This window comes from Benincasa hispida, chromosome 10, assembly GCF_027475165.1.
Source record: "Benincasa hispida cultivar pf3 chromosome 10, pf3_genome.v1.1, whole genome shotgun sequence".
Classification (NCBI taxonomy): Eukaryota; Viridiplantae; Streptophyta; class Magnoliopsida; order Cucurbitales; family Cucurbitaceae; genus Benincasa; species Benincasa hispida.
This window is the reverse complement of record NC_143487.1, coordinates 47,874,231-47,900,370: the sequence shown is the minus strand read 5'-3', so window position 1 is coordinate 47,900,370 and position 26,140 is coordinate 47,874,231. Positions and strand designations below refer to the sequence as shown.

The 26,140-nt window shown below is 30.5% G+C and overlaps 2 protein-coding genes and 1 pseudogene across 2 annotated transcripts; all 3 read left to right on the top strand.

Moving 5' to 3' along the window:
• The first annotated feature begins 247 nt into the window (after positions 1 to 247).
• LOC150033415 (putative amidase At4g34880) lies at positions 248 to 1,315 on the top strand (annotated as a pseudogene).
• Positions 1,316 to 1,945: 630 nt separating this feature from the next.
• Positions 1,946 to 2,842, top strand: LOC120087964 (Disease resistance-responsive (dirigent-like protein) family protein). Its single transcript, XM_039044986.2, has one exon. It carries the CDS (start codon positions 2,195 to 2,197, stop codon positions 2,768 to 2,770), a length of 576 nt encoding a protein of 191 aa, XP_038900914.1. The 5' UTR covers positions 1,946 to 2,194; the 3' UTR covers positions 2,771 to 2,842.
• Positions 2,843 to 15,444: 12,602 nt separating this feature from the next.
• Positions 15,445 to 16,309, top strand: LOC120088824 (Disease resistance-responsive (dirigent-like protein) family protein). The gene has a single exon (XM_039046271.2). It carries the CDS (start codon positions 15,529 to 15,531, stop codon positions 16,081 to 16,083), a length of 555 nt encoding a protein of 184 aa, XP_038902199.1. The 5' UTR covers positions 15,445 to 15,528; the 3' UTR covers positions 16,084 to 16,309.
• Positions 16,310 to 26,140: the final 9,831 nt, after the last annotated feature.

Here is a 26,140-nt window from a genome sequence, read left to right as displayed (position 1 = left end):
TCCCTCTTCCTTTCTTCTCTCTCCCTCATTTCTCTTCTTTTAAAACAAAACCAGTCAGTTATAGAAAGTCCAATTGTAGAGGCTCCAACATATTTTGAGTTGAAAGGATTGATTCAGCCTCTAAGCTAACTTTTAAAACAAAACCAGTCAGTTATAGAAATTCCAATTAACAGACAGCAAACAATTAGTTTTAAAACAACAAGCTAAGAGCACCCCACATGCACCCTGTTTGCAGAATCCTTCCACAATGGGAGAACCTTGTGGCTTGAGCAGCGGCTCTGCCATATCTGTTGCAGCAAATATGGTTGCAGTTTCACTGGGAATCGAAACTGGTGGATCAGTATTATGCCCTTCTACTATCAATTCAGTAGTTTACATTAAACCCACAGTAGGTCGTACCAGTCGAGCAGGGGTCGTTCCAATCTCTTTTAGGCAGGACACTGTCGGGTAATCAATTTGTCTCTATCTAAATGTGGCCATTTATATTAGAATCTAAAGGAAGTACTTTCTGCTAAATGAGTAATGTGCTTATGTTCTAGATGCCATTGTAGGAGCGGACAGATATGATAACTCAACAATTGAAGCATCAAAGTATATTCCAAAAGGTGGCTATGGCCAATTTCTAAGGGCTGATAGACTAAAAGGAAAGAGAATAGGAATCGTGAGGAAATCCTATGATTTTGGCCATGATGATGCCTTCTACACTGGAGCTTTTGAGCAAGTTTTTAAAACCCTGAAGTACGAAACCAAACTCACTTGTCATAAACCATTTCCTGATAATTCATGTTAGACGTTTTTATCTGACCATTTGTCTTCAATAACATGAAAGGCAAGGAGGAGCAATATTGGTTGACAATTTGACGATAGACAGCCTACATGTAATCACTGACGATAGACAGCCTACATGTAATCACTGGCAGTTCGAGTGTAGAGTGGACTGCATTGCTTGCTGAGTTCAAAATATCCCTAAATGAATACCTCAAAGAGCTAGTTGCTTCTCCAATTTGATCCTCGTCAGATGCAATAGAATTCAACAAAAAGAACTCAAAACTTGTGAGCAATTATCATCTATTCTGTTCTAATTTTACAATCAGCATGGCAAAAAGCAGACGATAATAACAATAAAATCTTTTCACGATGTAGGAAAAGCTAAGGGAGTATGGTCAGGAGTTATTTCACGATGTAGGAAAAGCTAAGGGAGTATGGCATTGGCTTTGGAGGATTAAAAGGGTTCGAGCCAAGGCTGATAGAGATTGCATATGGATTTGAGCATTTGACTATGAGTAGAAAGTCCCCTTCAGTTGGGAGACGTTAAATGTGATTCATCCACAGATGAAATCTTAACACAAACTTTGGTAAGTTTGCCAGAAACAATTAGACTTACAATTTTTCTAAGATATTAACTGATAATATTTAACATATTTTCCTTTAATATTGTGGCATGTGACATGAACTGTAACACATGTTCAACTTCATCAGAGGTTCTGTAAAAAGAACCAAGGAAAGTGCAACATTAGAGATGATTTAGGGTATTGATTGATTTTGCTCCAGTGAGTCACAATTCTTCCTCAAGCCAAACTTCACTATGGCTACTTTAGCTAACTCTAGATGAATAAAGGAAGCCCTGCTGGTAAACCTGTTCAGCATCTAGGTATGTGTAATGAGTCTGTTTCTAGATCCATACGTTTCGTCCCCATTTCAGCTGCCAACAAAATGTTGCTCTATATTGAATGAGCCTTCAGCAAAATCAATATCCCATGCCCTCCCAACAAAACGCAAGTGTCATCTAACCATTGACTTTTGACATGGTAACTAGTGTCTTATCCTAAATTATACTCGGATTGGACGACCATTTTTCATTGACTCTACAATGCATTTCCATCCTATTAAACTGAATTCAACGTTAACGCATTGCATTGGTAAAATAGATTCAAAGACAGGGTTGGAATTGAATTCAATGGTATATTGATATAAAAATCTCCATGAAAGGAAAGCCAGAGGTGAATCCAAGTGTTAGTTACTTTCCATTTCAATATAAACTGTAAAGAAACATAATCCATACACAAACCTCATACGTTACGAGATTTCATTACCATTCCTAATAAGCAGATACAATCAAATTGCAAGAACCATAAGTTTCAATCACGCAGTATAAGAATCAAGAACCAACTCTACAATAGCCAATATCAAGGAAATGAAAAAGAACATGGAAATTACCAGGCTACAGACCGGGCTCCTCGTCCTCTTCCTCGCTGCCATATCTGCGCGTTCCGAGTACTACTCCAAAACTACCCCAAGGGTTCAGTTAAAGGAGAAGGTAACCAATCTCCATTTCTTCCTTTTCGACATCCTGAGCGGCAAAAAACCCAGCGCCGTCGAAGTAGCGCACGCAAACATAACCATCGGCGACCAGTCGGCGACTCCATTCGGCAGCGTCTACGCCATCGACGACCCGCTCCGGGAGGGACCCCATCCGAATTCGAAAGTGATCGGCAACGCGCGAGGGCTGTATGTATCAGCAAGCCAAGACGCAGATTTGTGTTTGGTGATGTATATTGATTACGGTTTCACAACCGGGCGGTATAAGGGCAGCTCCATCAGCGTGTTTTCGAGGAATCCGGTGACGGAGCGGCAACGGGAGGTGGCGGTTGTCGGCGGGAGAGGGCAGTTCAAGATGGCTCGAGGGTTTGCAAAGCTTAAGACACATTACTTGAATGTCACTAATGGCGATGCCATTATAGAGTATAATGTTACTGTATTTCATTACTAAATTGGATAAAGCAGCAGGATTCTGATTTGTGATTCTGACATCTAATAAATCGGTTCTATCATATATTAAATATCTCGATTTTACGTTTCAACCATTTAATATATCAAGGATATTGTAAAAATAAAAGGATATTGTACTTTTAGAAACTATTTAGAAAAATATCGTTGTTTTCAAACTATTTGTAAAAATATTGTTTTAAATAAGTCGAGGGTTGAAAATTCGACCGACCTTCCTTAGGTCGAATTTTGAACTCTCGACCTTCCTTTTTTTAAAGGAAAACATTATTGTTTTCAAACGGATTCTGTCATCTCCTAATGAATCTCCTTCTTTTTGCCATTGAACTTCCCAATCAAATTCGAGAGCGAGATTATGAGAGACAGCGAGAGTTTGAGAGAGCGAGATTTTGAGCGAGAGCGTGAGCGTGAGCGAGAGCGAGATTTTGATAGAGAGCGAGAATACCGTACAAATTTCCCTTTTTTTTTCTTTTTAATTATTACACATTCCACCTTCTTCTTTCTAATCCTTTCTTTTTTTTTTTAATTTTCCATTTTATAAAAAAAATTCTAAAAATATTTATTATTTTATTATTATTTTATTTAAACTCTAAAAAGAATAAATTAAAAAAATAATAACTCATAAAAATAAAAAAAATGTAAATTAAATATCTCATTTATATAAAAATAATTACAAAAATCAATATGTCCCACAAGGTTGTCGTCGTCGACTTCGAACTTGAGGTTGCTCGGGTTCTTCTTGATGTTGCTCTGGTACCTCTGCAGGCTCTTCATAATATAAATATTCATTATGCTCTCCACGACCCTGACTATGTCCATGCACGTATGAAGACGAAGGACCAGCCTCTGAGTCATAATGTTCTGAACCAAATGTTGGCATCATCATCATCGGACTAACATAATCAGTTTGACTCTGCGTCTGCGTCATAGGGGGCAACTCTTCCACATTATGTGCAACCTCATCAAACTCATCCTCTTCTGGAACAGGTCCTCTACGTCTAAGAGCTGGTGGAGGAACAATAGGTATATCGTACATATAATGAATTTCCTCCATATAGCTTTGGTTGTCACTACATATAGCAAGAACCTGGTTCGGATCATTCGCAACCTCACGAAGTCTACTGTTGTTCGATCTCTGTGAATTATAAAGCAATTACACAATATTTAAAATAAATTTAAATTAAAAGAATTAGATAATATTCATTCATTTACCAGATGACCCACAGTTGCTCCCAGACGAGTGACGTAGCGCCTTGTGATATTATTATACCAATGAATATATTCTGGAGTGAGATCTGTGTCAAACTGTTCAAGAGAAACCCCCACTGCAATAAACCTTGCACGATAGTGCCATCGCACTACCAAATGTGCAACTTTTTCGGACCAATCTCCAGTCCTTAGATCAATATCATGCAGTACAAGTTCAATATTACAAGGCGATGGGATATCCTGCTGAAAACCGAATTGTCTCATCACCCTGTCAGGAAGATACCACTCACCAATGTGAAAACATATGAGAGGACTTATCGTCCGCCATATGTTTTGACCATTCGTACAAAAATTAGGCAAAGTATGCACAATAATTTTGTACAGCTCCCAAATAACTTGAAATACAAAATATTATATTAGAGAATATTAAAGACAAATACAATAAAAATGTGAATAAAATAATCAATTAGGTTAAGTGTAATGTACCTGTTCAGGTTGAAGCAGATCAAACATGTATCAATACTGGTTGACTACATGTGTGGCTGTCCTGGTCACACAAATTTTGTCTCTCCACCTAAATTTTTAAATTGATAATTTAGAATTCAAATTAACTAGATCAGTGATATAAAAATTAAATTGAATTAAAACAACATACCGAGAACCGTAGGCTCGTCCAACTAACTGAGCATCATTAACATGATGTAGCTGTGGAGCTATTGTTGGAAATCGCTCCCAAGCCCATAGTTGCAAAAGTATGAGAGCCCAGTAATCTCTCGAACCTCAGGTCTTGTTGCTTTGCATAGTTGTCTATACAACCATGCCAAGCATGCTCCACCCCACGAATACCGTCCCGCATCATGGAGGTTAGCTAACAGTGGCAGGAACATTAAGTGAACAAAATAACTTGATTTATCTGAAAACAGACTTCCACCCATCATTTGTAGTATATATGCTCACGCATATCTTATGACGGTTTCCTCGTCTGCATCATCTGTGAGCTCACGAAATTGTGTTCCTAACCATATTAAACTTAACCTCGATCCTTTAATCTTATCGGCAGGTGGGGTCGCACCGAGGTACAGTTGACAAACTTCTAACTAGTCATCGTACATCACTCTGGTGACCGGCTCACCGTCAACAAGTAACCCCAACAACACTTATATGTCTTGTAGAGTGATAGTGCACTCTCCAACAGACATATGGAATGTATGCGTCTCAGACCTTCATCTCTCGACCAAGGCTGTGATCAGATGCCAATCCAACTGTATAAATCCTGCCTTTCGACGTCTGCAAGATATTTCTTCAGTAGTACGATCTCGTCATACAACATATGATCGATGAATGGACTGGTCGTACAAAACATCGAGATCAACAGGTCCTGAGTTTATCTTGACACTCCAATGCATCCCTTATTTTTGCTCTTATTTTCTCGAAATAGTTTACGCATTTGAAGAATGTTATTTGAGCAAGAGCATTTATAGGCAACATTCGAGTTCATTTGAGGACTCCATTTATGCACTCTAATAGATTTGTCGTCATCCACCCATATCTGAATCCTCCATCATATGCAAGTCCATTGCTCTAAACTATTGTTGTCAAAAAAACTTAGACAACTCCGATTTATTCCTTTGATATCTTCAATGGCTTTGTTGAACTTTTGAATTTGAAACTGACACCCGATACGATAAACATAAACTGACACTCGAAAAGTTCACGTTATCACAACGAGATGGATTGGACAGAACCAGCTACTCGACAACGATATGGATTTTGTAACCAGTTAGGACATAATCGAAAGAAGTGTCCTTCGTTACTAAGACGGGCTCCAGATAGTTAGGGATTGAATAATAAATAATTTTTATTATTATATATTCATTTTATTGTATATTCAATTTTTTTATTATAATTTATTGTATATTCAATTTTTTTTTTTTTTTGTAATCAATAAAGTTTTACATTATAATAATCTAATATATTCAATTTATAGTATAATAATCTAATATATTCAATTTATTGTCTAATGATTATTCAATTATAGTATAATAATCTAATATATTCAATTTATTGTCTAATGATTATTCAATTATAGTATAATAATCTAATATATTTAATTATAGTCTAATGATTATTCAATTATAGTATGATTATTAGCTCTTTTTTCTCTTTTTTTATATATATTTCTATGGAAAGTTCAAATAAAGTGAAGACTCTCGCTCTCTCTTAAGATCTCGCTCTCGATCTTGCTTTCTCACTCTCGCTCTCTCCTAAGATCTCGCTCTCTCAGTATCGCTCTCTCCTAAGATATCGCTCTCTCGATTTCACTCTCGCTTTCGTGCTCTCGCTCTCTCGCTCTCGCTCTCTCTTAAGATCTCGCTCTCTCTCAATATCTCGCTCTCTCTGTTATTGTTGTTATTTTTCCATTAATGATTACTAGCTTTCATTTCTTCTGGAACAATCACAAACACTTTTTTTTATTATGGATCTACTTTTTTGTTCGTAGACAAAGCTAATTTAGAATTATCTTTCATTCCAAGACATAACTTGTATCCATGCGCTTCATATTCGCCTGGAGTTCGCTCCCAGAAATATAGCCATCCCCACCCCCTCACGTTAATCCCACAAGCCTCCGTCTAATTCGAAATGATAACAAAATGCATAGGTTGTTAGAAGTAGCTCGAGTACACAGATACATATAGTATACCATCTCATTACTTTATTTCCTCTATGAGGGAAAAAGAAAAGTAATAAACCTGCAATCTCGAGGGTGGATGTGTGTCGAAACTTCAACCTTCAACAACCTAAGCGAGATTCGCGAGATTTCTCTTGTCGAGGGTTGAAGTTTCGGCTTATGTATTGTTTCCAAGTTTTTCTTTGTTCATCGAGTTCTCAACGTTCGACCTCCACATTAGTTGAGTTCTCAACGTTCGACCTCTAGCCTCGAATTCCCAAAACAACAATATTTATCTAATAAGTTTCAAAACAACAATATTTCTCTAATAAGTTTTGAAAACAACAATATTAATATTAAAGGTCTCTTAAAAGGTTGATTTCAACCTTGGCAGAGGTCTTAATTTTACAAATAATAATAATAATAATAATAATAAAATGTCAATTTTCATAGATATTTTTTAAGAAATTATATTTACGTTAATGATATTTTGTTGTTTATTTTTTTATGTTTCATGTTTCTTTTACAATATAATGAAAATTATTAATGCTCCTCTCATATCGATGTTGAATCTAAGATAGAATTATCATCATATCGATGAAAAATTAATACTATGAAAATATGAACATTAAAATTAAATAATTGCACGTAAGTTATTAAAAAAATGTATCACTTTATTTTATACTCTTAATTTTTTGAGTTGTATTCTTTTATACGTACTAGTAAAGACACATGTGCAATGCATGCGAAATCTGGTCGTTTTAATGAAAATTTTTAGAATATATTAGCCTTTTAGCATGTTATAAATAAATAATATATATAATTTTTTTGTTTACTTTTAATTACTACAACATTTAAACCTTAGATAATATAACAATTTTAATTACTTTTGAATAGATCATCATGTTATGGTAATGAAATTTAGTATTTTGTAGACTAGTTGCATCATTTTAGAGGGGCAACCCAAGGTTTTTCCTTTGTCAATAATGGTTTTCTTTTAAAAATTTATCATTGTTTTTCCTAATTTGTTATTTCTTGGCTATTTTTGTCAAAAAAATGCTGATAATAATGTAAGAATTTTGATTTCAATGTTTTCATATTATCATTACTCCCACAAAAATTCTTCTATACTCATATAATTAAGTTAATAATTTTTATTTCAATGTCGTTATAACTCTCATACACAAAATGAACACATATCATCGTGTGTGTGCACGCACGTATCATAATGTGCATGTGTGTGCACGTGTGGAATCTTATAGTTTTAATTTAAAGTAATTAAAGAGTATTAGTTTTTGTTTTAAGATTACTTAGTCATAATCTTGTTTTCATAAAAGATAATATGGGTTTTATATTTAAATTGTTAGAAAAAAAATCATTCATACCTTTTTTTTCCATAGGTTATGAAATCCTAATTTTATACTTTATATTTTTTATTTAAAATAAAAAATTATCCTTATTATTTTCATGAAATAAGTTGTTTCTTTAAACATTTTCAATAGGTTCATTAAAAACTTTTTTTTTTTGTTAGAAAAAGGTAGTCTTATTTATTGTCTTATTAAATGTGATAATCAAAAATTGAGGTAGCTAATCTTTTTGGTTTCAAAGATTTTGTTGGTTTTATAAATTATGAAAAAAAAATCATTTTTAAAAAGGAACACAATCTTGTTATTATTAAAAAAGTTTACAGCAATTTTGTATATTTAAAATATTAAAATAGATACATCATTTATAATTTTTAAAGTAAAATATTAATTTTTTTTTTCACAAATCTCAAAGTTCTAATTTTAATATTTATGTCGATATTTTATAATTTGAAAAAAAATAGTTTTTAAAATAATTGGAGTATCAATTTTCTTTTTTCATTTCAGAGTATCAATTTTTTTCCATTTCAAATATTTTGTCTGTTGTATAAAATTATACAAAAGAAAAAAAAAATAAAGGAACAAAATATGGTTGTTATAGTCATATATATATATATATTACCAACAATTTCAATTTAATGTTATATTTAGAATAGTAAAATAAATACTTTATTTATAAGTGAAACATTAAACTTTTTTTTTTCTCCACAAATTTAAAAATTCCAATTTCAATATTTATGCCAATATTTTATGGTCATGAAAAAACCTATATCTTATCACTATTATTTTTAAACGAAGGTTCTTATTTTCAACATAATAATTTATTGTGTTTCATTCATCAATTTAAGGTAGGTTAACAAAGAGTTTTTACCTTATATTAGTTGTAGTTATAAATTTATGATGTCATAAAAAATACAATAAAATTTATAATTAAGAAGATTGAATATAAAATATGAATCACAATGTGATTTGAAGATATAGTTTTTAAAGTTGAAATAAAATTAAAATTAGGAAGTCAAAATTTACTTAGTATCTCACTAATATTCTCTCCATATCTCCTTTCCCTAATTTTCTCAAGTTGATCCTCCTTTCCCTAATTTATTCAACATTCTAAAATAAAATCATCTCATGTGGATTTATAAAAAGTAAAGTAGGCTAAAGAAATACTTACATTTTTTTAGAATATTCAAACTTTTTCTCTTATCTTCTTATTCCCTAATTTTCTCAAATTTGGTTTTCCCTTCAACTTCCTCACATTATCATATCACCTTCTTTTCGATTAAAATAGAAAATACATTTTTTTTTTATTTTAGAAAAAATATTCAAAATATTCTCAAGTACTCATCTTCTCCATCAAAATAAAACTAATCTCATCTTTCATATTTTCATCTTCCCTAAATTTTTCAAGCTAATCTCATCTCTCATATTTCCTCATCTTCTCCATCAAAATAAAACTCTTAATTTAAGTTATTCTAAATAAACTCCTAATGTGAATTAAAGAAAAAGTATAATTATATCATGGAAGACTTGCATTTTTTCTGCTTGATACACTTTGTTTTTTGGATGTTGAAAAAAAAATGTAGGGTAAAAAACACATACAATAATGTAAAAAAAAAAATACGAAACAAAAAAAAAACAAAAGAAAAAAAAATGAGAAACAAAATGTTCACAAATCAAAATAAAAGAAAGTTAAGATTTCCTAAAAAAGTAAATGTAGAATGTTTTGCAGAAGTGGTGGATTGAAGTAAATACATAAGGACTTATATTTTTATATTTTTTTGTTTGATAAATTTTTTTTTTTGGATTATGAAAAAAAAGAGATACGAAAAAACACATACAATAATACATAAAAAAAAACCTATGAAACATAAACCAAAAGAAAAGAAAGAAGCAAAGTGTTTAAAAAGAAATATAAATCAAAACAAAAGAAAAACAAAATTTCCTAAAAGAAAAATAAGGTAGAAAAAACAAATGCAAGATAGTGATTACTTTTTTGTTGGAATGGTGAAGTGAGTAGAAGAAAAAGATTAATATTTTTTTTATATTGAAAGGTGTTTGTTAAGTCGTCGAGGGGTGTTTTAAGGAAAAGATATCATTAGTGGAAAAGTAAAATAGGATGCAAAAATCAGGGCATAACTTTATATAGAAAGGTTATAACTAACTATTAAAGGAGGGTACAATAGGAATATGATTAAAAATCAATGGCAAAATAGAATGCAAAATTCTCCTACTTATACTCTCTTTTAATATAATATAGATATAGATAACTTTCGGAGGTTCTATCCCCCACCCCGCAATTATATATTGAAAAACTATCATAAAATTTTTGTAAATTTATCGATTTACACAATTTTTATAAATTTATCTATTTACACCTTAGATTTTATTCAAAAGTTGTGTGAACTTATTATTATATTATCTAAACTTTAAAACTGTAGTGAATCAATTAAAACAGAATTAAAAATATTTTTACATTAACTAATTAAATGAAATTAAATTAAATGAGTATTTGAATAGAATATTATTTAAGGATCTTTTAAACATAAAAAAAATATTTAAAAATATTTATACTTTATAGCAAAAAGTTCCAGAATATAAAGCTTTTAGAACTTTTGCTATAAAGTCTAAATATTTTTAGAATCAATTGATAAGAATTTCCCAATTATTTCATAATAATTTTTGTAGATCATAAAATCTTATGTTGAATTGTTAAGATTTAATTAATATCTATTAGGTCTATATATTATGAAAAAACATTATTAATGTTTAGTTACTATTGATTAATTAGTGAATTAATTAGGTTATATTTTTACCATTAAGATTTAATTAATATTTAGTAAGTCTATATATTATAAAAATAATCATTAATTGTTAAGTAATATTGATTAATTAGTTAAGTAATTAGGTTATATTTTTTCCATCTTATGTCTATGCCATAGAAATTTCTCTAATAACATTATGGGCTTAAAAATGTGAAATCACCATTCTAAAAAGAAGTGAAATCGTACAAACCATATATTAAATGTATGTTTGGAAATCATAACAAAATGCATAATAAAAAGATCCTACTCACAAAATAAAATAAAATAAAAAGAAGAAGTGGCCATTAATGTATTTCATTCTTAAATTTTAAAAAGGGTTTAATAGATTTTTAAACTTTAATAGATTTCTAACCAATTCAATATTTTTAAAGGTAAATTAATTTGTTAGATTTAAATTCAAATAATGTATTTTTTCCAATATGTGGCATGGAGGTATCATATTTTGATAGTATAAATATTATACCAGTTGAACTATATTCATTTTAACAATTTAAATATTATGTTTAATATAACTATAAACTTATTTTTTTCTCCTTTTTGTGAGGCTTTAATAATTGCATATAATTTTGACACTTCTGCATTTTATAAATTGAGATTTTTAGAATCGTCGAGTCAAGAAAACATATCATCAAATTTTAGAATATTTCTATTTCTCTTGTATAATATGTCAACTATTTAAAGTTAAGTTTAAATTCGCTTAAAATTAGCAAAGAAACTAATTTCCTTTTAGTTTTGAGTAGTCTATGTAAGGTAACTTTTTGGTTCTCTTAAAAAGTTTTTGGTAACTCTTCCACCAAGGGTCACGTTTTTCTTTAGGGGGGAAAAATAGTCTTAGCCAAGTTTCTTATACTAAATTGTCGAAAAAAGAAAGAAAGAAAAGCTTTAAGAATTAAAGAAAAAAATGCAATCCATATCTTATCCAAACGAAGATGGATAAAATTATTGCATAAAAAAAATACAAAAAAAATAGTGATCATAAAAACATATTACTTAGAGTTCAAAAAACTGCATTAGATACCCTAGATATATGAACTTAACTCTGCACCCCAAATACAGACACATGAAGACTAAATAACTCTACACCCCAAACACAGACATATGAACTTTAAACATCTTATCTCAATTTAGCGCCCCAAACGGCCTCTGAAAGTATGAAATAAAAACTAGTTCTATGCATATTGGTTCTTCATATCGAACATATCCTCTCGAAAAGTTTGATTTTCCTTTGAAATCAACTATGCTATCTATCAAATCATAAATCTTATTCAATTTCCTCAAACAATTTAACATTTTTTTAATATGTCACAATGAGCCAAACCAAAGATAATTTGTTTGACATACGAGTGTGTTATATCTTATTTTTCATAATGAAGTTTTGTAATTAATTTGGACCAACAACCCTAACTGCTTTTTTTCCAGAACTGGAAGAATAGGCCACCTACCAAAATATTTTTGAGAACCTACCCTTTATCAAATAGAAACTCTTTCAAAGGCTTGTTTAGTTGAGTTGTTGTTCTTACACTTGTGCAATTTTGCCCCCCATTGGATTGGGTGGGAAAAAGAATCCCCATATGACTCCAATTTCCTTGTTACCTTTTGAATTTTGTACAACTATCATATATTCAACCCTATAAAATATTATAATGTCAATCCTTTCATTGAAATTATAAATTTGTTAGACCATTTTTAAGGTAGCTTCTCAAATTGTTCAATTTTATTCCTTAATTTATTTGTTAGCATTCAAAATGATCATCTTTAACTAAATATTTACAACTTAGACCATTTAAAACTAAAACAAACTAGTACTTAAATATTATTGAGTGGATGATAACATAAAAATTTTGAATTTTAATATACTCCGTTTATGATTCTAATAAATTTGAGGTTAAAAAAATTGTATAAAAGAATGTTTGGATAAATTGAAAAACCAGTTCTACAGTATCTATTATTATATATATATATATATATATATATATATATATATATATATATATATTTTATTTTTAGAAATTCAAACATAGAATCTCTGGTCGTGATTTCATTTGAAGGTCAAATTTATTCAATAAACATATATATATATATATATATATATTCATATAAAATTCAATAATCCTTAATTTATTTTAGAACACAACATTATTTTGGTTTCTAAAATTTAAATTTTATATCTATTTAGTTTTTTTTCTCTATCAGAGTGATGTATATTTAGTTTTTTTCCTCTTGGTATGATGTATTTAATATCTGAAAATCCCCCCCCCCCCCCCCCTCCCCCCCCAAAAAAAAGTATCACTATAATTATTTGATGATCAAAACTTGTGGGCTTGCATCATTTATGTTAAATTATGCTCGCTGTTAATAAGTATTTTTCATGGATGACCCTTTTTGAAGGATCCAAATGAAAAATGGGTCATCCATAGAAAATTAACTTAAGAGACATTTGACACGTAGAGTAGAGTAGAATTGAGTTAATAATTATTATAGGAGGAGAGTAATGAGGAGAGTTGATGCAAATAAAGAAATATGAGTTGATGCAAATAACGAGGTAATAAACATCTTTAATAATTGGTGAACCAAACGGTGGATGAGTTTTTTTACCCACCCAACCCAATTCAACTTGATCTTCTTAATAAATGGTCTAACATGATGATCAAGGAATTTTGCTCTTTTGCTTACATCAAAGTCCTGTGAAATTACCATTTTGGCATTCTCCAATTTTTAACTTCTTCCTTCTTATCTGATTTGCAACTTTTTTTTGGAAAAAAAAAATCTAATTTGCAGTTTGGGAGAAACTTATTTAAGATTTTCTGTAGACTTTTTCTTCCCCATTTTCTTCTATTTATAGCTTTTCCTCAATCAATTCTTCTTCGAGCTTAATCTGCAATTTTTTTAGATATAAGGAGATAGTGAGAAGTGAAAAGTGAGAAGATTTCTCATCATAGAAAAGCGATTTGAAAAGGAGGATAGTATGAGCAAGAAATGAGAGAGAGAAACGAGAAGCTAGAGTGAGAACAAAGATCCTGACGCGTGCATTCTTAGGTCAAAGTAATAATTTCACACAATACTTTCAAAAACAAAACACTAAAATTCATTGATTTTTAAATTTTTAGGCTAATTTTCATTTAATCCCTTAAAATGGGTCGATGAAAGATTTTCATACTTAATAAAAATAAATAAATAAAATTCAGATATGGAAAAACTTCTCCAATATCTGGCGTCCCAAGATAGGTATGGATTGAAAAACTTTATTGCTTCTTCCAAAATGTCGAACTATTTTTCCAAATTTAAAAAGAAAGAACCTTCCTTTTCCAAAAACTTCCAAATTTATTCAATGTGAGAAATTCTTCTGTAACTACAAGATTTTCCCCTTAAATGAAAAAGAAAAGAAAATAAAAACTTTACAGCATGGTAGAGATCTACTATGAATCAATTAATTGCTATCTCTTTATACAATAAATTATTGAACTAAATATCAATTAATCGTACCAAAACGAGATAGTTTAAGTGGCATACGAATGTGATAGCGATTAAGAGGTTTATGGTTTGATTCTCTCTATCCGCATTAATTGAAGAAATCAATTAATTGCTATGTCCTTAACATAAGTATAAGTATTTTTTTTTAAAAAATATCGTAAATATGAGTTAGTAGTAAATGACATGTAAACTTTCTTTTTTTAAGTAAGAAATTCAAATTTATAAGCTCCATATTTGTTGTACAAAATAAAATTAATCATGAATTGATTCTATACCTTCACTTTATTAATCGGACATTTAAAGAAGTCTACTCTATAGAATGTATTCTCAAAAATAATCTTAATAAATGGTCTAACATGATTTACTTATAACAACATAAAAGTTTAAGGGAAAAATATCCTTTTGATCCCTAAATTTTTTATTTAGTTTCTATTTAGTCTTTAGGTTTCATAATATTACACATTTAATTCTTAAGTTTTGAATTTGGTTTTAATTTACTCCCTAGATTTTAAGATTTACACTTTCAATATCGATTTTTTACTAAATACTAATTTTCAGTAATTATAGTTAATGTATGCTAAAAAATTTACAACAATTATAATAATTAAAACAAATTAAATTTCACTAATTTTCATCACTTTTAAAAGTAATTTAAAATTTCACTTCATAATTATTAAAATTTAATTAAGAAATATTGACGTCAATGATTGAAAATGAGTATTTAATGAAAAAATGACGTTAAAAATGTAAAATCTTGAAACCTAAGTACAAAATTGAATAAAATCTCAAGGATAAAATTGTAATATTTTAAAATTAATGGGCTAAATTGAAAAAAAATGTAAAATTTAAGGACTAAGTTTGTAATATTTTGAAACCTAAGGACCAAATAAAAACTAGATTTAAAATCTAAAGGGTGAAAAGGTATTTTTTCCAAAGTTTAATTAAAAGAATATAAGTTATTTCTATTAATGAAATCTAGAAGACAACGTAAATTGATCATACAATTAATTTATAGATTTAATGGATATAATCTCGAAATTTATTGGCAATGGTATGAATTGATTTTTATGACCAAAATACCCTTATCTCACTATAAAACCTCACCCTCACCGTCTTCTTCAACTCACAAATCTCTGTTCTACGCCAAAAACAGAGTCCGAGAATCTCTGTTCTCCATCAAAAACAGAGTCAAGAAAAAGAGAAAAAAAAAATGACAAATCTTTCTGTAGCATTCTCCCTCATCCTCCTCATCGCAACTCTCCCGTGGATTCAAAGCCTGAACCCAAAGAAACCCGTAATCTCAAGACACGATTCTCAGAAACAGACCGTAAGCAACATCCAATTCTACTTCCACGACACCGTCAGCGGGAAGACCCCCTCCGCCGTCAAGGTCGCCGAGGCCCCAACCACCGGGAATTCTCCGACCCTCTTCGGCGCCGTGTTCATCGCTGACGACCCATTGACAGAATCACCCGACCCGAAATCGAAGGAGGTGGGGCGAGCACAGGGGCTGTACGGATCTGCTGGGCAGCAGGAACTGGGCTTAATGATGGCATTAACCTACGAATTCACCGCCGGAGAGTTCAACGGCAGCTCCATTGTTGTTGTGGGGAAGAATTCGGTGATGCATACTGTTCGTGAGTTGCCGGTCGTCGGAGGGACTGGGGTTTTCCGGATGGCTCGTGGCTATGCACTGGCGAGGACTTATTGGGTCAACACCGTTGGTGATGCCATTGTGGGTTATAATGTAACAGTTATACACTAAAACAAATCCCGAGTTCCAGAAATTATTGGATGAGACTGTCGTAACAAAAATGGTAGAAGTATCTAATTATTTATTAGAGAGTATTTAAAATTTTCGAATCTATATTTAACTGTTATTAAAGGTAGAATAACTTTTCGCATTTAGTTTGAGATCCTTAAAACCAGAGCAAAACTATTAAGTTTCATAATTTTAATAAAACATTGAAATAGTTTATTTTATGAACTAATGTGGAAGCAACTTCACTACTTCGTCAAATTACGTTCTTACCTTTATGTGGATGAACATTTAGAAGCGACTACATTTAATCATTTTTTTACTAATGGGCCTTCGGTTGATTTTCACACATGTAGTTGTCTGATTGTCTGATTGTCTGATTGTGTATGTTGTTGGTTCATATATAGCTAAACAACTCCAGGACTTTTTGTTTTACCGTGTTACTTACTTTAGAAATGTGGTGGAGGGGTGATTTGTTTCAAACCTACAATAGTCAAAATAATTGTGTGGAACATTAAACTTTATTTTTTACTTTTAACATTAGGAAATTTTTTATGGTCGGTTAATACCATTTTAGTCTTTTATACTTTAAAATTCATGACTCATAAATCTATTTTGATTATTATATTTTTTAGTTTTCAAATTCATACGTCTTGATACGTTTGATAAATTTTTAAAAATTGGTCTTTTATTAGTTGGATTTGTTGAAATTAATTTAAAAAAAAAAACACAATGAAAATATCATTCCAAAAATGATAGAGAGAAAAATAATTTTAAGAAAGAAAAGATAATGTGAATATTTTTTAAAAAATAATAGAGAGAATGATATATATTTTGAAAAGCCATAAATTAGTGGTAGGATTAATTTATTATTTTTTTTGAAATTATATTGGTTAATTTTGAACATTTACAAAGTACCATGACTAGAAAGGAAAAAGTATCAAAGTAGAATAACTAAAATGACTTTTTTATAACTTAAATTGAAGTATAATAAAGTTTTAAAACTAAATTATTATGTTCTTCTAAAAAAAGGAAAAAAACTAAACCAGTATGTATGAAAGTTGGTGGACTATTAAATTAATACTTTCTATATAAATTAAGAAACCTGCAACAAGATATTTCGATACTAATTCGGTATGATGTTATTTATCATAAGTGCTTATTAGATTATCGGTTATGTTTTTATGTTTTTTTAAGTGGTTTGAATCTTGTTGAGAGCATTCATATAGGCATTCACCTTAGAGATTTGTTTATTGTATTGTTGTTAAGATCTTTTGAGTGAGTTTGGTTATATATTTTCTTTTGTCGATATTAAATACTTGATAATTTGAGAGTAATTAAAGGTCTTACTATTTTATGTTGAAAAAATTGTTATTCAAAATGCTTAAAAAGATTGTCAATGAGAAGTATACAGATTTCCCTGGTTTAGCAAGTGAACATTTGAACTTTATCATCATCATCATCATAATAATAATAATAATAATAATAATAATAATAATAATAATAATAATAATAACAACAACAACATTTTAAAACGGTAAAATAAGAGATTTTGGTTCAAATTAATCTTGTCTATTATTTTTTTTTTATAAAAAATAAATTATTATTTTCTAATTAATATTGGTCAAGTGTAGTTGGTGGCCTACTCACGCTAGCTTCTAGGGCTCCCCTACTATCTTAATGTTCATTTATTTCAACCTTTTTTTCTCACTATTTTATTATTATTTTATTTTTCTTCTCGTTATATTATAAATTTAGTTCATATCTATGCAGTCTCAAAGTCTTTAAAAAAGTGTCTAAAATATCTTTTAATTTTAAGTTTAATAGATTTCTAAATAAATGTTTAAAATATCTTTTAATTTTAGGTTTAATAGATTTCTAAACTTAAAAAACATTTTTATAAGTTCATACTATCAGCTTCGCATCTAATAGATCATAACATATTCGACCCTTTTTTCAAAAAAATTATTTATTTAATATAATATCAAATTTTATGTTTGATGAGACCTAAAAATTCAATTTTGTATCTAGCACATAAATCAGTGAATTTTAATATATGTCAAATAGGCCAAACACGTATTAGATGCAAAATTTAATGGACACAAAATTGAAAAACTTAAAAATATACTAGGGCACTCTTTTAAGTTGAAGAACCTATTAAACAAAAAAATTAAAAGGATAATTATTTTAAATAAAAAAGAAATGTTAGAAATATTTTCAAATAACAAAATACTACTGTGTATCAATGATGTCTTAAATGGAAAACTTCGCTGATAGACTGATAGATGTCTATCAGCATTTACCGTTGCCTATCACTAATAGACAATGACATTTTGCTATATTTGTAAATAAATTGACTCATTTTCTTATATTTGAAAACATCCCACATCGTTAAAATTTGTAATTTAACTATTATATATATATATATATATTTAAAATTTCAGTATACCGTACATATTGTTAGAGAATTAGACATAGTGTAGAGGAATAAAGCCTGCAAGACAAAAAAGGAAGTATTATGAAATATATATATGATGACGGTAATAGGTTGGTTCTCTTGGCTTAGAAGACGTCTCAGGAAGTTGATGGTCATTTTGCACACGGCTTTAATTTGCAATGACACTGAGCAAAAGTCATGTGCAAAGCGTAAAAGCAAGAATAGGTAGCTTTATCCTTGGAGGTCTAGAAGGAAAATTCATTTAAAGATGCAAGAAAGAATTCCAAATTAAGAAAAAAAAAATGTCGAGATGTACTCTTATCGATTGGTTCGAGATGATACTTCATATTTATCTAACATGGTATTAAAGTTCATTAAATTCAAATGAATATTCGATCCAAAAAATGACAAAAAATCGAGTCAAGAATGGGAAACATAAGGAAATATCATTTTGAAGAGTCATGTTGAGATAAAAAATGAGAAATCTCACAATGTTTATAAGATATGTGTATTGGAATTAATTTAATAGTTAATTAATAAGTGGGTAACAAATTAAATAACATTTATATATTTGGACTATTTAATGGGCATATTGTATGGTCTTGATTATGAGCCCATAGCTTTCCATATAGAAGTGTGGCTTGCTGAGTAGAAATTAGCCTATTGATTCTAGGGAATTATGGGAACCCTAGGATCACTCATAAATATATTATTATGATCCCAAAATACTATGCTTCTTTAGCCTCATATTCTCTATCTAAGAGTGAGTTATGATCCCTAAAATACTATGCCTCTTTGGCCTCTTATTCTCTATCTGAGAGTGAGGGTCTACACATTCCAGTGAGTTGCATAGTTGAGGAAAACGACAAAACTACATCTCCTTGCTAAATTCCAAGTAATTTAACTCTATAGAGATTTTGTTTTTTCATCCATGTTAGATCCTTATCTTGATTATTTTGTAGAGTTATTTTAGAATGATCATGAATTGAGTTTTGAGAATTTTCCAACAATGTGAGCTACTCCTTTTATTGCCAATTGATTTTGAGATAAATTACATGTTTATTTGATATGGTATCATAATTGGTTCAAGAAAATTGATATTTAAGCTAAGAATGATGAACTCAGAGACACATCATTTTAAAGGAGACATATTAAGAATCATGCATTCTCTCTACAAGATGATGGATATTATTGTATAGAGACTGAAATAAGTGAAAAATTGAAACTACATTGTTTAAAGTGGACGTTTTGAAAGCATAATACTATTTTTCTTATTTCTTAAGTTTTAAAAATTTGAATTTTTTTTAAATGGATATTGTAACTCTAACTAAAATATGCAGGATATAATTGAACTTATTATAATCCACCAACTTAAGATTTTCAAGTTGGTATTTTATATTTTGACAAAATACTCGTTTGATTATTTTATTATTATTATCATCATCATCATCAAAATAATCAATTAATAAAAAATAAAAGAAATTATTTTAAATGACAAAACTACTAAAAATATTTACAACTAAACGCAAAATATCACTGTGATAAACTGCAATTGACAATCATAAACTACTATCTGTGTCATGATAGACAGATAAAAGTTTATCGTTATCTATCGTGGTTTATCACAACTAGACTGTGAGATTTTACTTAAATATTTTGGTTCATTTTCTTATATTTAAAAGCCACCTAAAAAATAAATTAAATAATTAAAAGAACTACTATGAAAGAACTAAAGAATAAGAAACGATATGACAAATATTTTGGCCTCCATGATGATCCGCGGATGAATATACCTTATAAATTCCGTCGAAGAAAATATACCTTAAATATAATATACTAAAATATACCTTATAAAAATATACAAATATACCCTATAGATTAGTATCTATTTAATGGTATTAATAATCTTATAAATCCATATTCTTTTAATGGTATAACGAACTTTGCTAAAAAAAAAAAAAAAAAATCAGCATAATTATTATTAGGGTGATTTAGACCTACGAGAAAGTCTAAAAAAAAAGGTCAAATATGAGAGTAAAATTAAGAAAGTTCCTCATGTCAAACCTTGACCCAATTGGCCAACCTTGACCTCAATCCAACTTTTTGGAGCCCAGTTCATAAAATGATGAAGGAAAGTTTAGGTCTAGCCCTATATGAATTATAACAACTATCGGTTAATTTGCTTCCCCTAAAAGCTTGCTCCCAACTTGCTAAAATCTAACTTCTAACATCGAAGATTTGTGGAAAGTAGCATACTTGATGTGTTATTCTAATTGTTTTACTAGTGTTCTCACCTTCTAAATTACAAATTTATTGTTGGTGGCACGTGAAGGTCAAGTAAGTTTTCTTGGTCGGATTTTGACATAAAAAATTTTAACTGTATAAAATCAATTATGTTGTGAAATTGAGGAACACAATGGAGCATAATGGATATGGAAAAAATATAATATAATATTATATAAATATAATACATAAATATAATAATAAAATAAAAATAACTAAAATTATAAAAATTTGATAATATGAAAATTTAGTGGAATTTTGAAGTGGATTTCTCACCAAATGTGTGTGATTTTAAGATCCACCAAATGTCATTATTTATAGGCAAAGTGACAAGTAGGATGTGGTCTTACATGAACACAAACATAAATATCTACAAGGCACACGAACAACATGAAGATTGACACATGCTTTTTGAGACATTAAGCAATGAGCATCTACTTATTATTATAATATTTATAATACTTTCCCTTAGATGCCCATATATATGAAATATGTCTCGTTAAAACCTTACTAGGATGGAAAAAAAACCTAGTGAAGGAAAAAGAGTACATACTTCATATAATATATACTCCTAAAAGAATACAATATATTTACTCATGTTGGTTTTGACAATCAACAAGCATAAGCAATTTGGATATTAAGCACTATAATTTCATTAATTTTAGCAATCAAGCAAGCATGTTCATATTAAGGAAATAGGGTTTCTGAAGTATAAACTCTTCTATTCTTCAATTTCAGCTTGAAAGCCCCTCTCCAATAAGTTGTAGACTACCATTTGATATTCTCTACTATCTTCTAGGACCTTAGATGGGTGGTAGAACCCAAAAAAAGTTGAATTGAAGAGAAAAAAAGAGAGAATTTTATGTTATGTCTAGAACTTGAGAGAGAAAACCCTTTTCTCTTCAAAATTTAGAATTGATCAACCTTTTTTTCAATTGTATGTTTTTTATTTTATCAACCACAACATGCAATATGAATGTATGAGGTATTGACACCAATAATGCAAAATAAAAGTGGGATCAAGGTGTAGGAAGTGGGAAAAACCCACTTTCTAAGTTATTTTTTCTTCAATTTTAAAATGATTTCCATAAAATCTTTTTAAAATTGAATTTCAATTTTAAGACTATTAATTAAACAAATTTAATATATCAAATTAATTTAATGTCAAATATTAAATTAATAAAACAACTATCCCGGACATGAATCCATATTCTTGTAATTTAATATTTAAATTATATTTACATATTTTTCAAATTCTATAACTTTGTTTAATTCAATAATTAAACGTTTAATTTATAGCGCATATAATTAATAATTCTCTTAAATTGAATTTGAATGTTTCAATTTTTCTCATCCCGCTATTCTAATGTTTAATCCGTTTGTGAGCTAGTGAGGGAACTTAATGGACCTACAGATCATAAACTCCAATGATCTGAGATTAATTGGTTACACTCTTTAAACCGAATTAATTAGCATTTGTTAACTACTGTGTCACTCCACTAAAGCACAGTAACTGTACTATCCTCATTGTAGATATATTTCTACCTACTTGATTTAACCATGATCAGTAAGTCGATCATTTACAAGTTGTTCTTATTAATAGATGGGTCAAAATTATCGTTTTACCCTGTAATACATCTTGCTCATTAAGTATCTATTGATACTCTAATGAAAAATTGGTTTTAGTCCTACCAATAAACCGAGTCCCTCTTAGCCATAGAGAGAGCGGGGCCTATTTGTTCCAGACCAAGAGTCAGTACTTAGGGGAACAACCTATCTGCTAACTTTAAAATGGGTAGGAGTGAATTTCGTCTAGCAGAACTATGTCCCCAACTATCTGTTAGGGTTGATGCCTTAAATCTCGTAGGGTCCTGTGGTTTGTAAACACGTGTATGAATAAACATTTGTGATGTAATAATATGAGATATTTTCTTCACTATTGTCTATCAAATATGAGATATTTTAGTTGCATTAACCACAAAACAATAAACTAAGATCCCTGGTTATCGTTATAATTTAAGCATGTATTTGGAGGTATACAAGTGGATCATGCCTTAAGTGATAACCTAAATGGTCTGTAGTATATGGATAAAGGAGGGAAACCTTATCCTGGTGACACTAAGGATACGACCCGCTCTGTAGATGTTATAAGTGTTATGAAGTGCTACAGATGGTCTGATCCTGATCATTCATGTGAAGACATGCGAGTGGGGTATCCTATACAAGAGAGTTTGTATAAAATCGGACCACGAAATGTTTAGTTTCGTTATATAACGCCGTTCATGACAGAGACTTTCATTTCACTAGGATGACCATAAGTAACATGATCTTAATCTTGAGTGAGTTGAGAACTCCTGCCTGTGAGGGCAGTCCTTTGATTTGCATAAGTACGAGTGGCCAGATCGCTGACCCAAACCTACCACTTTGGGGATTCGTCTGATTGGGGAGCTGAGAACTCAACTACACAAGATGGAATTCACTCCTTCCCTGAAGTAGGGGTAAGTAGATAGATTGCTCCCTTAAGGGCTGATTCCGGGGCTTAAACAATGTGGCGCCACACACTTTCTCATGACTCGAGAAGTGTTCACTCATAGCAGGACTATGATGTATTGTTCATTAGAGAATTTGTGGTACTTAAGGAGTTAGATGTAACTACAGGGGTAAAATAGTAAATTGGCCCAGCTGTACTTAGGAGCGATCTGTGAAGGGTTATTGTATTATTGATTGGTTATATCCATTGGACACAGAAATATATCTGTAGTGCAAAGAGTGCAGTTGTCAGTTTTTAGTGGAATGCCCAACAGTTAATGGATGGTGGATATCGTGATTAAAGAGTTTAGTCAGTTATTCACGTACCGTTAGAGCTTCAAGCTACATGTCCATAAGGTCCCCTTGGTAGATCAATGGATTCAAGTTGAGAATCAGTTTTTGGGTTAGTTTGTAATGTTCAAATTAACAAGAGGAAATTTTTTTATATATGATATAATTAAATTGATTCAATTATATTTGATATAATTGATTTGATGTATTAGATACATTAATTGGAGGAATTAATATAAGTATGATTTATATTAAATAAAGGAGAAAAGAAACTATGGTTTAAATATTACATATGATGTGATATTAAAACTATAGGTTATAAATATAATATGATAAATTAGTTATTATATTTATTTCTAATAAAAACAATTATGAGATAATTATGATTGGTTTCTCCTTTAACCATGCGTGAAGTGGGAGGTTATTATCAGTTTTAATAACTGAAGAATAAACATTGAAAAGAGTTTTCATTTTTTCAATATTCGATAAGCGCATCACAATTGATCGAGAGAAAAAAAAAAGAGTTATACGATAGCCCTTTGAGAGATTGAACGAAGAGCGAGATTACTAGACGACTGCCTCTCGTTTACTAAACAATTGGGTACCCTGTCTATACGATAGACATTCTATTTCTCCCACTTACTCGATCTTATACTTCCTCCTTCCCTTTACCAAATCCACACAGAGCCCACACCTTCTGAATTCTCACTCCGAGAATACCAAGGTAACTGAGTAGTAGTATCGAGTGTTGTTGTTTGAGGGTCGAGGATCTAGTCTTACTCAATTGAGTTCAAGGATCTAACAGTTTGTGGAATTCACTGGTTGTTCGTTGCGTTCGTGCTCGTGATCGAGTTTGTTGGATGCGTGACCGGTGTAGATCGAGGGAATATTTGAAGAAGAGTTCTTCAAAGGTATGATACTCAATTCCCTTTGTTTTAATTGAAGGCATGCTATAATTTACTCGATAATGCATAATTGTGGTTGTATGTTTGTAAATGTTTTATTCTTTCACAATGGGTTTGGAACGATCTTGCTTCCGCTCAATGGTTCTCTTGAATAAGAGTTCTTTCAATTGGTATCAGAGTCAGGTTTTTCTGATATTCCAAATCCATTAATGTATTGAATTGCATTTACATTCTTGGTGGGTTTTAAGCATGTCTACATTGTATTTTAAGTGTTAGATGTTTTTGTGGATGTGAATGGAGTTTCTGGGATGATTGCCTCTATTTATTACTTTCTTCTACATTCCAAAGTCAATTTGTAAGGGCTTCTATGTTTTTGGGCATATTAACTTGTTATCGAGTCTGTATTCAAAGTGTTTGAGTCTGTAAGAGTTGCTCGTGGTGAAGCTTTACGACATGGAGATGCAGTTTACTTCGAGGAAGAAGAAGACCAAAGGTTGGTCAGATCGTGTAGCCCAGGCTAAATGATTGTTTAGATTTGGCTAAACGATTGAGTAGAAAAGTTCTAACTCGATCATGTAACATTTACTAAATGATTGATGGATGATGATAAACGAACGAGTAAAGTGTTTACTCAATCGATTTGCGTTGGCTACTCGATCGTGTAAACGACGGGGGTAAACGATCATTGAGTATGGGATACTCGTTGCCTGGTAGGCACGTTAAACGATTAAGTAGGCCAGCATGCTTCATTGCATAGTTACTGGCTACTCGATCACTCGATAAGCGTTACTCAACGCCTACTCCTCGATCGTCTAGACAATCATGCTTCATCACATAGTTATTGTCTACTCGATTGTTTAGGTAGGTGTTATACTTGGTGCGCTGCACGATTGAGTGGCCTTCATGCTTCATTGCATAGTCAAAGGTACCCGATCCATGCTACACGATCGTGGCTACTTGACCAAAGTTACTCAACGATCACAAGGAAAAGCTACACGATCAGGGAGCAAGGCTTCACCCGGGCTGTTTAAGACCCGGTTCGCTTGTTTGAATCGGTTAGCTCGATGGTTTATGTAATAGATAGATTTAATTTCCGATTTTTTTAGGCTAATCATCCCGATTCATTCATTTTGTTGAATGTTCATGAGATGTATGTTTAAATTATATGTCATATAGTTTTCAATCCCACCATAGGTTATGCATTTATTCATGCATCATCCTTATAATATAAGAGTTATAATATAGTAGCTTGCATGATTAAATTACATAAAAGCATGCTCATGCATCATATTATATAAGGTTATATATATGCATGCATTAAATATATTCATGCATCATCTTTATATTATAAGTGTTATAGTATAAGGGTGTATGGAAGCATGTATGCTTAGTTCATTACAACTTATATAAGAGTTATATATAGTAATGAGTGGACATTGCATGAAGCATGACACTTAGGTTAATTTATAAAAGTTATAAATACCTAGTCTAGCCTAGCAATGCGGATGGTTTTAATTGTTTTCTTTTATAAAGGTTATAATGGAAATTAGAACTAAGATCAATAAGAAAGACATGCATGCAAACTTAGACTTGAATCATGTTTTAAAAGAGTTTTAAA